The sequence below is a fragment of the Mobula hypostoma genome, chromosome 3 (genome assembly GCF_963921235.1).
Source record: "Mobula hypostoma chromosome 3, sMobHyp1.1, whole genome shotgun sequence".
Taxonomy (NCBI): Eukaryota; Metazoa; Chordata; class Chondrichthyes; order Myliobatiformes; family Myliobatidae; genus Mobula; species Mobula hypostoma.
Genome location: NC_086099.1, coordinates 95,066,798 through 95,081,004, shown reverse-complemented (window position 1 = coordinate 95,081,004; position 14,207 = coordinate 95,066,798). Strand labels below are relative to the sequence as shown.

The following is a 14,207-nucleotide window of genomic DNA, read 5'->3' as shown; positions in this document are numbered from 1 at the left end:
GTCTACATGGACTTCAGTAAGGCCTTTGACAAGTTCCCGCATGGGAGGTGTTAGGAAAATTCAGTCGCTAGGTATACATGGAGAGGTGGTAAATTGGATTAGACATTGGCTCGATGGAAGAAGCCAGAGAGTGGTGGTAGAGAATTGCTTCTCTGAGTGGAGGCCTGTGACTAGTGGTGTGCCACAGGGATCAGTGCTGAGTCCATTGTTATTTGTCATCTATATCAATGATCTGGATGATAATGTGGTAAATTGGATCAGCAAGTTTGCTGATGATACAAAGATTGGAGGTGTAGTAGACAGTGAGGAAGGTTTTCAGAGCCTGCAGAGGGACTTGGACCAGCTGGAAAAATGGGCTGAAAAATGGCAGATGGAGTTTAATACTGACAAGTGTGAGGTATTGCACGTTGGAAGGACAAACCAACGTAGAACATACAGGGTTAATGGTAAGGCACTGAGGAGTGCAGTGGAACAGAGGGATCTGGGAATACAGATACAAAATTCCCTAAAAGTGTCGTCACAGGTAGATAGGGTCGTAAAGAGAGCTTTTGGTACATTGGCCTTTATTAATCAAAGTATTTAGTATAAGAGCTGGAATGTTATGATGAGGTTGTATAAGGCATTGGTGAGGCCGAATCTGGAGTATTGTGTTCAGTTTTGGTCACCAAATTACAGGAAGGATATAAATAAGGTTGAAAGAGTACAGAGAAGGTTTACAAGGATGTTGCCGGGACTTGAGAAACTCAGTTACAGAGGTTGAATAGGTTAGGACTTTATTCCCTGGAGCCTACGTAGAAGAATGAGGGGAGATTTGATAGAGGTATATAAAATTATGATGGGTATAGATAGAGTGAATGCAAGCAGGCTTTTTCCACTGAGGCAAGGGGAGAAAAAAACCAGAGGACATGGGTTAAGGGTGAGGGGCGAAAGTTTAAAGGGAACATTAGAGGGGGCTTCTTCACACAGAGAGTGGTGGGAGTATGGAATGAGCTACCAGACGAGGTGGTAAATGCGGGTTCTTTTTTAACATTTAAGAATAAATTGGACAGATACATAGATGGGAGGTGTATGGAGGGATATGGTCTGTGTGCAGGTCAGTGGGACTAGGCAGAAAATGGTTCGGCACAGCCAAGAAGGTCCAAAGGGCCTGTTTCTGTGCTGTAGTTTCTATGGTTCTAGAGATTATGGAGGAATTAGTAATAATCTTTCAAAATTCATTGGACTCTGGCATTGTGCCAGAGGACTGGAAAGTTGGAAGGCAGCAGAAAGGAAATTATAGACCAGTTAGCCTGACCTCAGTGGTTGGGAAGATATTGGAGTCAGTTGCTAAGGATGAGATTATGGAGCACTTGCTGACACAGGACAAAATGGGACAAAGTCAGCGTGGTTTCCTTGAGGGAAAATCTTGCTTGACGAGCCAGTTGGAATTCTTCAAGATTAGAAGTAGGATAGATTAAGGGGATGCAGTGGATGTCGTATATTTGGACTTTCAGAAGTCATTTGTTAGCATTCATTTCAAGAGGTCTCGAATACAAGAGCAGGATGTGCTGCTGGGGCCTTATAAGGCACGGGTGAGGTCTCACCTTGAATATTGCGAACAGTTTTGGCCTTCTCATCTAAGAAAAGATGTGTTGGCATTGGAGAGGACTCAGAGGAGGTTCACAGGGATGATTTATGGAATGAAAGGTTTATCATACAAGGAACATTTGATCACTGTCTATACTCACTGGAATTTAGAAGGACGGGGGTGGGGGATCTCAATGAAACATTTTGAATGTTGAAAGGCCTACACACAGGTGTGGAAAGGATATTTCCAGTGGTGGAAGAGTCTAGGACAAGAGGGCACAGCCTCAGGATAGAGGGGTGTCCATTTAAAACAGATGCAGAGAAATTTCTTGCCAGAGGTTGGTGAATTTTGTGTAACGTGTCACCACTGGCAGCTGTGGAGGCCAGGTCGTTGGGTGTATTTAAGGCAGAGTTTGATTTGTTCTTGAGTGAAAGAAGTGCATGGAGTAAAGCCAGATCTAACATATAGAGAGGCTTTGAGGAAAGAGACGTAGAATAAATGGTGTAAAGGTAGTAAGGTAGAAGGGCTGAAGTGTGTTTACTTCAATGCAAGAAGCATCAGGAACAAAGGTGATGAACTGAGAGCTTGGATACATACATGGAATTATGATGTAGTGGCCATTACAGAGACTTGGCTGGCAGCAGGTCAGGAATGGATTCTCAATATTCCTGGATTTCAGTGCTTTAAAAGGGATAGAGAGGCGGGAGGAGGGCTGGCATTACTGGTCAGGGATACTATTACAGCTACAGAAAGGGTGGGTAATGTAGCAGGATCCTCTTTTGAGTCAGTATGGGTGGAAGTCAGGAACAGGAAGGGAGCAGTTACTCTATTGGGGGTATTCTGAGGGTAGCAGACACCAACAGAATCAACAAACTCATTCATAAGGCCAGTGATGTTGTGGGGATGGAACTGGACTCTCTGACGGTGGTGTCTGAAAAGAGTTGCATGCCATCTTGGACAATGTCTCCCATCCACTACATAATGTACTGGGTGGGCACAGGAGTACATTCAGCCAGAGACTCATTCCACCGAGATGCAACACAGAGCATCATAGGAAGTCATTCCTGCCTGTGGCCATCAAACTTTACAACTTCTCCTTTGGAGGGTCAGACACCCTGAGCCAATAGGCTGGTCCTGGACTTATTTCCTGGCATAATTTACATATTACTATTCAACTATTTATGGTTTAAGTACTATTTAATTATTTATGGTGCAACTGTAACGAAAACCAATTTCCCCCGGGATCAATAAAGTATGACTATGACTATTCTGTAGGCCCTCTGGTAGCAGCAGAGATACAGAGGAGCAGATTGGGAGGCAGACTTTGGAAAGGTGCAAAAATAACAGGGTTGTTATCATGGGTGACTTCAACTTCCCTAATATTGATTGGCACCTGATTAGTTCCAAGGGTTTAGATGGGGCAGAGTTTGTTAAGTGTGTCCAGGATGGATTCCTGTCACAGTATGTGGACAGGCTGACTAGGGGAATTGCTATACTAGATCTAGTACTTGGTAATGAACTGGGTCAGGTCACAGATCTCTCAGTGGGTGAGCATCTGGGGGACAGTGACCACCCCTCTCTGGCCTTTAGCATTATCATGGAAAAGGATAGAATCAGAGAGGACAGGAATTTTTTTAATTGGGAAAGGGCAAATTATGAGGCTATAAGGCTAGAACTTGCGGGTGTGAATTGGGATGATGTTTTTGCAGGGAAAAGTACTATGGACATGTGGTCGATGTTTAGAGATCTCTTGCAGGATGTTAGGGATAAATTTGTCCCAGTGAGGAAAATAAAGAATGGTAGGGTGAAGGAACCATGGGTGACAAGTGAGGTGGAAAATCTAGTCAGGTGGAAGAAGGCAGCATACATGAGGTTTAGGAAGCAAGGATCAGATGGGTCTATTGAGGAATATAGGGAAGCAAGAAAGGAGCTTAAGAAGGGGCTGAGAAGAGCAAGAAGGGGGCATGAGAAGGCCTTGACGAGTAGGGTAAAGGAAAACCCCAAAGCATTTTTCAATTATGTGAAGAACAAAAGGATGACAGGAGTGAAGGTAGGACCGATTAGAGATAAAGGTGGGGAGATGTGCCTGGAAGCTGTGGAAGTGAGCAAGGTCCTCAATGAATACTTCTCTTCAGTATTCACCAATGAGAGGGAACTTGATGATGGTGAGGACAATATGAGTGAGGTTGATGTTCTGGAGCATGTTGATATTAAGGGAGAGGAGGTGTTGGAATCGTTAAAATACATTAGAACAGATAGGTCCCCAGGGCCTGATGGAATATTCCCCAGGCTGCTCCATGAGGCGAGGGAAGAGATTGCTGAGCCTCTGGCTAGGATCTTTATGTCCTCGTTGTCCACGAGAATGGTACTGGAGGATTGGAGGGAAGTGAATGTTGTCCCCTTGTTCAAAAAAGGTAGTAGGGATAGTCCGGGTAATTATAGACCCAGTGAGCCTTACGTCTGTGGGGGGAAAGCTGTTGGAAAAGATTCTTAGAGAGAGGATCTCTGGGCACTTAGAGAATCATGGTCTGATCAGGGACAGTCAGCATAGTTTTGTGAAGGGCAGATCGCGTCTAACAAGCCTGATAGAGTTCTTTGAGGAGGTGACCAGGCATATAGATGAGGGTAGTGCAGTGGATGTGATCTATATGGATTTTAGTAAGGCATTTGACAAGGTTCCACACAGTAGGCTTATTCAGAAAGTTAGAAGGCTTGGGATCCTGGGAAGTTTGGCCAGGTGGATTCAGAATTGGCTTGCCTGTAGAAAGCAGAGGGTGGTGGTGGAGGGAGTACATTCAGATTGGAGGATTGTGACTAGTGGTGTCCCACAAGGATCTGTTCTGGGACCTCTACTTTTTGTGATTTTTATTAACGACCTGGATGTGGGGGTAGAAGGATGGGTTGACAAGTTTGCAGATGACACAAAGGTTGATGGTGTTGTAGATAGTGTAGGGGATTGTCAAAGATTGCAGAGAGACATTGATAGAAGTGGGCTGAGAAATGGCAGATGGAGTTCAACCCAGAGAAGTGTGAGGTGGTACACTTTGGAAGGACAAACTCCAAGGCAGAGTACAAAGTAAATGGCAGGATACTTGGTAGTGTGGAGGAGCAGAGGGATCTCGGGGTACATGTCCACAGATCCCTGAAAGTTGCCTCACAGGTGGATAGGGTAGTTAAGAAAGCTTATGGGGTGTTAGCTGTCATAAGTTGAGGGATAGAGTTTAAGAGTCGCGATGTAATGATGCAGCTCGATAAAACTCTGGTTAGGCCACACTTGGAGTACTGTGTCCAGTTCTGGTCACCTCACTATAGGAAGGATGTGGAAGCATTGGAAAGGGTACAGAGGAGATTTACCAGGATGCTGCCTGGTTTACAGAGTATGCATTATGACCAGAGATTAATTTGGAGAGAAGGAGGATGAGAGGAGACATGATAGAGGTGTACAAGATAATAAGAGGAATAGATAGAGTGGATAGCCAGCGCCTCTTCCCCAGGGCACCACTGCTCAATACAAGAGGACATGGCTTTAAGGTAAGGGGTGGGAAGTTCAAGGGGGATATTAGAGGAAGGTTTTTTACTCAGAGAGTGGTTGGTGTGTGGAATGCACTGCCTGAGTCAGTGGTGGAGACAGATACACTAGTGAAGTTTAAGAGACTACTAGACAGGTATATGGAGGAATTTAAGGTGGGGACTTATATGGGAGGCAGGGTTTGAGGTTTGGCACAACATTGTGGGCTGAAGGGCCTTTACCGTTCTGTACTATTCTATGTTCTATTAGGCATCAAAAGGTTACGGGGAGTGGGCTGAAGGGCCTTTACCGTTCTGTACTATTCTATGTTCTATTAGGCATCAAAAGGTTACGGGGAGTGGGGCTGAGGAGGGGGAAGAAAGGATTAGCCATGATTGAATGGCAGCACAGACTCTATTGGCAAAGTATATGGATTTTAAATAACCAAACAAGTTAGTCTGGAGTCATAGGTGTAGTTAATTTGCCAAGACAGAGGGTCCAGTGAGATGGAGGAACTGAGCGAAATACATGTTAGTAGGGAAGTGGTGTTAGGTAAATTGAAGGGATTGAAGGCAGATAAATCCCCAGGGCCAGATGGTCTGCATCCCAGAGTGCTTAAGGAAGTGGCCCAAGAAATAGTGGATGCATTAGTGATAATTTTTCAAAACTCGTTAGATTCTGGACTAGTTCCTGAGGATTGGAGGGTGGCTAATGTAACCCCACTTTTTAAAAAAGGAGGGAGAGAGAAACCGGGGAATTATAGGCCGGTTAGCCTAACGTCGGTGGTGGGGAAACTGCTGGAGTCAGTTATCAAGGATGTGATAACAGCACATTTGGAAAGCGGTGAAATGATCGGACAAAGTCAGCATGGATTTGTGAAAGGAAAATCATGTCTGACGAATCTCATAGAATTTTTTGAGGATGTAACTAGTAGAGTGAATAGGGGAGAACCAGTGGATGTGGTATATTTGGATTTTCAAAAGGCTTTTGACAAGGTCCCACATAGGAGATTAGTGTGCAAACTTAAAGCACACGGTATTGGGGGTAAGGTATTGGTGTGGGTGGAGAATTGGTTAGCAGACAGGAAGCAAAGAGTGGGAATAAACGGGACCTTTTCAGAATGGCAGGCGGTGACTAGTGGGGTACCGCAAGGCTCAGTGCTGGGACCCCAGTTGTTTACAATATATATTAATGACTTGGATGAGGGAATTAAATGCCGCATCTCCAAGTTTGCGGATGACACGAAGCTGGGTGGCAGTGTTAGCAGTGAGGAGGATGCTAAGAGGATGCAGGGTGACTTGGATAGGTTGGGTGAGTGGGCAAACTCATGGCAGATGCAATTTAATGTGGATAAATGTGAAGTTATCCACTTTGGTGGCAAAAATAGGAAAACAGATTATTATCTGAATGGTGGCCGATTAGGAAAAGGGGAGGTGCAACGAGACCTGGGTGTCATTATACACCAGTCATTGAAAGTGGGCATGCAGGTACAGCAGGCGGTGAAAAAGGCGAACGGTATGCTGGCATTTATAGCGAGAGGATTCGAGTACAGGAGCAGGGAGGTACTACTGCAGTTGTACAAGGCCTTGGTGAGACCACACCTGGAGTATTGTGTGCAGTTTTGGTCCCCTAATCTGAGGAAAGACATCTTTGCCATAGAGGGAGTACAAAGAAGGTTCACCAGATTGATTCCTGGGATGGCAGGTCTTTCATATGAAGAAAGACTGGATGAACTGGGCTTGTACTCGTTGGAATTTAGAAGATTGAGGGGGGATCTGATTGAAACGTATAAGATCCTAAAGGGATTGGACAGGCTAGATGCAGGAAGATTGTTCCCGATGTTGGGGAGGTCTAGAACGAGGGGTCACAGTTTGAGGATAGAGGGGAAGCCTTTTAGGACCGAGGTTAGGAAAAACTTCTTCACACAGAGAGTGGTGAATCTGTGGAATTCTCTGCCACAGCAAACTGTTGAGGCCAGTTCATTAGCTATGTTTAAAAGGAAGTTAGATATGGCCCTTGTGGCTACAGGGGTCAGGGGGTATGGAGGGAAGGCTGGGTTCTGAGTTGGATGATCAGCCATGATCATAATAAATGGCGGTGCAGGCTCGAAGGGCCGAATGGCCTACTCCTGCACCTATTTTCTATGTTTCTATGTTTCTATAATGTAATGAATATTTAGATTTGTAATAAGCAGCCAAATTAAATCTGTAAGCCACAGATTTGATTGCAAAATGATCAATATTTGTTTTCTTGAACCTTAAACTGTCAGTATGATGTTTTGCAGTTAAATCAACGTCCACTCATTACTTTAGCCAGTTTAAACTATACATTTGTGTTACATCAGCAGTTTGAATGCAGCTGTATCCCAGCTGGTCCTATTCAAACCCACAGCCTTGAACCAGATGTAAACCCCTTTGCAGGAAGTACTGTACTGTCAAAGTTGTCTCCTTCAGGTGACATAGATCAAGCAATCCACTCAGTATTTTCTCTTGTTTTGAGAGGGCAAGAATTCAAAAGCAGATTTAAAAATGGCATCAAATATTAGTTAAATTCCACTTAAAATAATGTGTACAGGTCTGATCCTAGGAACTGGAGCCTGTTAATATTAGTTCTACTGAAGAGCCTGGTTGCCAATTGACTTGGGATCTACTTATCATTAGAACAAGATTGAAGTATGTGAATTCTGTGGCACCTGATGTACACAGACTACCCAGACTTATAAGAACTTAACTTACAATCTCCAAATGTAGTGAAAGCAAGTAATGCTCAACAGCAAGAGATATCCTAAGCTGTGAAGTTGGGATTTGTAATGATATGAATGCACATCTAAAAGCCCATCTCTTATGTCTATATGGCTCAAAAATGTTTAATATGCCAGAGCTTTACCAATAAAGCCCAAATTCTTTCAGTACCATGACCAAACCCCAGCTCATGTGGTCATTCTACACTGGTACAATACAGAATCTCTACTCGGATTTCAGAGGTTCGATTCCAGTCAGAATATCTAATGTTCTTCCACCTGGCATATAGCATATGGTTTTGTGTACATGTGAAGCTATGGCTAAAATACATTCATTACTACCTACCAAAGCAAGTACGCTGTAGTATAGGAATTTATCTTCCAAAATCTCACTTTTATACATCAGTCATCACGCTGACCCTAGCAAATCGGCTGTTCAATGATTCCTTTTGAATCACAACACAAATCTTTAAGCTTTGATAATCTGACTGACCGTATTTTATTTGTACTTTCTCTGGCTCTGATGTTCCTGTACTTCAAGTTTGTGATCGATTACAAAATTAGTGTAAAACTTGGGGTTTGTGATGTTCCACTAATTCAACGTAAATGTTAACAATAAAATGCTATTTACTGTGCAAAAGTCTAAGGCGCCCTAAATTTTTTAAATATAATTTGTTTCAGATGTTTCATTTTCATCTTCTGCATTAGTATCAGTAAAAAGAGCAAATTTTATATTTCCATTCATTTTCCAAAAATTAAATGTTTATAAGTTCATTAAAGAAAGTAACATTAAGCAATAGACCACTTTTCAAATAAAAGCTTTGATACTTTATAGGTATGTAAAACCTATGTAACCCCTAAAACCCTCACCAAATTTTTATAGATGCACCGTAGAAAGCATCCTTCTAGGGTGCATCACAACCTGGTATGGAAGTTGTCCTGTCCAAGACCGAAAGAATCTGCAGAAGATCGTGAACACATCACACAAACCAATCTTCCGTCCTTGGACTCACTTTACACCGCATGCTGTCGGAGAAGTGCTGCCAGGATAATTAAGGACACAACCCACTCAGCCAACAGACTTTTCGTCCCTCTTCCCTCCGGGAGAAGGCTCAGGAGCTTGAAGACTCGTACGGCCAGATTTGGGAACAGCTTCTTTCCAACTGTGATAAGACTGCTGAACGGATCCCGACCCGGATCTGGGCCGTACCCTCCAAATATCTGGACCTGCATCTCGGTTTTTTTTTTGCACTACCTTACTTTCCATTTTTCTACTTTCTATTTATGATTTATAATTTAAATTTAATACTAATTTTTACTATTTTAATATTTAATATTTGTAATTCAGGGAGCGGAAAGCGCAGAATCAAATATCGCTGTGATGATTGTACGTTCTCGTATCAATTGTTTGGCGACAATAAAGTATGTCGGCCAGTGCATGATAAAACAAAGATAACAAACAGGTGCTAATGCTCAATGACAATTAGTTGAATGAACTAATCTGATATAGCTGAAACAGAAAAGGTGTAGAAGGCTTCAACAACCAAACTAAAAGGTGAGCGTAGGGTGTGGCAGATATGACAATTTAATCCTCAATTCTTACACCATGGCAAGAGTGAGCATAGCAACAAGATACAAGGTGGTCTTCCTGCATCAGTAAGGTCTCTCCCAAGCGGCAGACAGGAGTTTCAAGATGTGCTGTCCAAGCTCTTCTGAAGAAGCAGAGAAACGGGCAAGGTTGGAGACCAGAAACGCAGCGGCTGGCCACAGAAACAGTGCAGCAGACAAGAGATACATCAAACTGACGCCCCTTCTAAATCGGAAGTCCAGCACTTCTATCAGCTCTCCACTTCCAGAAACCATGAACTCAACTATACCCCTCTACAATCCAGAGAAGTCTTGCCAGAAGTGGTCTTCATGGAATAGTTGCAGTCAAAAAGCCATTCCTCCAAAATGGAAACAAAGCCAGGAGACTCAGCTACACACAAAAACACAAGGATTGGGGTCCTGAACGATGGCAGCAAGTGCTTAGGCCGATGAGTCAAAATTTGAAAATTTTGGCTCAAAGAGGAAGCTATTTGTTTGTAGAAGACCTGGAGAATGCTACAAGGATGAATGTCTGCAGCCAACCGAAGTATGACAGAGATTCCCTGCAGCTTTGGGGCTACATTTCTGTAAATTGAGTTGGTGATCTGGTCAGAATTAATTGAATCCTCAATACTGAGAAGTACAAGCAGATTCTCATCCATCACGCAGTACCATCAGGGAGGCATCTGATCGGTCCCAACTTCATTCTGCAGCAGGACAATAACACCAAACATGGCCGAAGTACATGGAATTCTGCAGCAGATGGCATAGCCTCCACAGAGCCATGATCAAGGCTTTGTTATTACCTGGAGCATCAGAAACAAACCAGACAGCCAGAGTCTGCAGAAAAACTGTGGCAAGTTCTCCAAGATGCTTGGAACAAACTACCAGCCAATTTTAGTATAAAACTGCACAACAGTTTAAGAGAACTGATGCAGTTTTAAAGGCAAAGGATAGTTACAATATTGATTTTAGTTCTTTTAGTATTTACAGCTCTATAAAGTTATTGATACTTAGAAACTTTTCATTTCACCTTTTGAAAGTATCTTCACTTTAGATTTTTTTAACCTGCATCGAAGACTTTTGCACAGTACTGTATCTCTGGAACATGCACAAAACGCTGGAGGAACTCAACAGGTCAGGCAGCATCCGTGGAAACGAACACTCAACGTTTCGGGTCAAGTCCTGACAAAGGGTCTCGGCCAGAAACATTGACTGTTCGTTTCCACGGATGCTGCCCGACCTGCTGAGTTCCTCCAGCATTTTGTGCGTGTTGCTTTGACTCCAGCATCTACTGTGTATTTTGTGTTTACTGTATCTCCAGCTTACTTCAGCAGAGGTATGTTTGAAAGTAACATGGTAAAATAACTTTCGAGATTACAAAATAGTGACATGTAAAAATTGTTATTTGAATTTCAAGAGTTACGGCCCAAATTACAAAAAAAATTTGGTTTCACTGAAGCGAATTTGACAATTCATGCTGAATGTATAATTTGGGTCTATTTTAAATACCTTAATTTAATAATTAAGTTCAACTTTAGTACATTTCTTTGAAAGAAACCAGTTAGTAAAGAACAAGCTAAAACATTCAGTCAAGGACAATTTTATTGCTGCCAGAAGCATCTCAGCAGTACAACTGCAATTCTTCAAAGTATGCAGTACCTTTTTTCAGACTGTGGAGGGAGCACTGTGCCCACCAGGTCAGATGATTCAAGAAACAAGTAGGAAAAATACCAATCACTTATTTTCCAGGATCAATTAATGCATGGTGGAGCTAAAGAAAGTTTAATTTTAAATAAATGCTGTCAAAGAATCATTATTGATCTTATATGAATTCCTGATAATGAAATCCACTGTGATATGAACTATGTCTACAGCTTTTCAATATAAAACATTTAAAGCTCAGATTTCTGTGTAAGCAAAATTGATGCACATTTGTGGCAAGTTCATTGTGGCATAACTCAATTAAAGGGCAAATAAATAGGCATCTTCTAAAAAGTGGTACACCACTTCAGTAATTTATAAAATACAGAATTCACATAAAATCAACAACATCCTTTTTTTTAAAAAAAATTCTTCTGATTAAATCAAAAATACATTTTCCAAATCATAGGAAATAAAACTCAAAAGTGCTGTTTCCATTATAAAACATATTTGCATGGCTTTTCAGTATTAAAATTTCTTTCTTGTGCATAACAAAAACCTCCCAACAATTTTAACTCTTGCAGCACTTTTGCAAGCAGCTTGGCCACCCAAGAAAATTTGCTTGACAATTTTGTTTAACATCATATATCCTGAAGTGCTCCATGAACCCTCCTCTCCAAAATCCTCCTCAGCAAAGGTCAGGATGTAGAAGACAACATGCACATCAAACATATCTATAAGCACAAGGAACTACAAGTCAAAAATTAGACAGGAAGCAACAATTAGTTTATAAAATTGAGTGTCTCACAGTTAATTGTGGACTTGCAGAAGAAACAGATGGCACAAAACAGATTAAGATTTAGAAATGGATGCAATTATACGGACAACACTAGAGAGAAAACTTTAAAATTGCTACAACCTTTTTTTGTTCCAGTTTTTGGGTCTTTTAATTTTTTTAATATTCTTTTTATGCTTTTTAAATGAGTGCTTGAATAAATGGTTAGAATAAAATTAGCAGCATGAAAGTGTTTGGCTCACTTCATTTCAGCCTGCTAAGGTATGCCCTTCAACAAATCTGCTTCAATGTCACAGCAGCTTCAGCCTTAAACCTTAATCATTTTGCCCAGTTAGATGACTGTTACAGGATGAAGTGGAGGACATGGGGAGATACTGCCCTCTTTAACCTGCAGATTTGTGCTACAACCTGAGGTTACCGCATCCATCCCCACAACTTCTTGACTGCTATCCTCATTATATAAACGCTTTATCCCATCATAGAAGTCGTCCACATCCATCTCTTCTACTTTGCGTTTTGCCGAGGCTTGCTTGCAGGTGGAAGACGCAGGCAGGCATCGGTACAGTGCTGCTGTACTGCCAATTCTTTTGGTGGTGTCCTTGATAAACTCTGGCTCTGTGGTAGGGGAGGAATAAAGCCTAAGCACTCCCCTACCACATGAAACCATGGTTTGCTTGCAGGGGTTGTAGATGTACACTGCATTGGGTGGTTGGGAAGGTGGAAATGTGGAAAGGTGTCGAGCCACAAGTTCTCGACAGCGAATTAACTGTAAGCTATCGATCTGAAAACAGAGGAGTGCAGTGTTATTGATCATGTAAAATAAACACACAAATTGCATTGACTGACCACTCTGATTTAAAGACTATCAGTGGTGGTTGGTTTAATTTGATTTAATAATCAGAATGTATACAATCTGAAATCTTTACTCTTCGCAAAGTATAATTACGATAATGTTACATATGTGTAAAAGTAAACACTACATTCAGCCTCTTCAAGTTCTCTTTTTAAACAATTAAGAAATTTGCTATCTGGCATTTGAAGCAATGAATACACACATTTAAATAACTTTTTTGAAAAATCAATCCTATTACCCAAAGTTGTTCAATGGGTATTTAAAATGTACTCAGTGGCATTTACAAGTTATGTCATGCTAAAATACAAATATGAGGCTGTTGCAATTAGCAGTAACTTGGGTCTTCAATCTTATTTTTCCACAAGAAATGCTCAACTGCACCCATCAAAAATAATATTGCTGCAGTTACTGTAACAAATTTACAAGTCCCACTGTGAATGAGAGTAAAGGTATTCTGATTCCCAGCCTAAATACCATTAAAAACATTTGATTTACATTACAGATATATTTTATTTTAAAAGTGAGCATCCCCAGATAATCAACGAGAACATACCTTTGCTTTTTTCATGAGGTCAATAGTGAGAGCTAGCCAATCAGGAATTGATGCTTCCAGCTTGAGGCTGATGATGGCCAAGGCAAGTGCAGAGCCCTTGAATTGCAGAAGCTGGTGACAGGCCACACATTGCTGTAGCTGCCTAATAAGGAGTGCAATATGTTGGGTTGGGTTCATCTTCAGCTGGTTGCTGAGTAACTGGGGACGGCTGGACATCATTGCATGAAACTAAAACATTTGAAAAGAATAAAGATTTATTTCAATTAATGATAAAATGTTTTATGAAAGACTCGAGCAAAAAAAAACTTAAAAGAATCCTCAGCTCCTAACACTGGGACTTCTGCCAAAGGATCTTTGATCACAAGACTTAGCAGCAAAATCAGGCCATTCGGCCCACTGAGTCTGCACCACCTCTCAACCCCAGTTGCCTGCCTTCTCCTCGTAACCTTTCAGACTAAGCAAGAACCCATAAATCGCCACCTTAAAAACATCCTATGACCTGGCCTGGCCTCCACAGCTGTATCTGGCAATGAATTCCACAGATTCACCACCCTCTGGCTAAAGAAATTACTCATCTCCATATTAAGTGGACATCCCTGTACTCTGAGGCTGTGCCCTCTAGTATTAGACTCCCCCACCATAGGAAACATCCTTTCCACATCCACTTTATCTAGGCCTTTCAACATTCAATGCGTTTCAATTATATCTCCCCTCATTCTTCTAAATTTCAGCGAGTACAGGCCCAGCACTATCAAACATGAAGAAGTCTGCAGATGCTAGAAATTCAAATCAACACACACAAAATGCTGAAGGAATTCAGCAGGTCAGGCAGCATCTATGGAAAAGAATAAACAGTCGACATTTTGGGCCAAGAACCTTCTTCAGGACTTTTCATAACCCTTTTATTCCTGGAACTATTCTTGTGAACCTTCTCTGAACCCTCTCCAATGTCAACACAT

General features: G+C 41.8%; 1 protein-coding gene across 1 annotated transcript in view; it reads right to left on the bottom strand.

Moving 5' to 3' along the window:
- Window positions 1-10,971: 10,971 nt before the first annotated feature.
- ccni (cyclin I) overlaps window positions 10,972-14,207 on the bottom strand; it is a 47,523-nt gene continuing 44,287 nt past the window's right edge. Inside the window, exons 6-7 of the mRNA XM_063043470.1 lie at window positions 13,249-13,476; window positions 10,972-12,623 (exon numbers count right to left, since the gene is read on the bottom strand). Coding sequence (XP_062899540.1) covers window positions 12,174-12,623; window positions 13,249-13,476 — 678 coding nt within the window. The 3' untranslated portion in view covers window positions 10,972-12,173. The remainder of the gene's footprint in view (window positions 12,624-13,248; window positions 13,477-14,207) is intronic.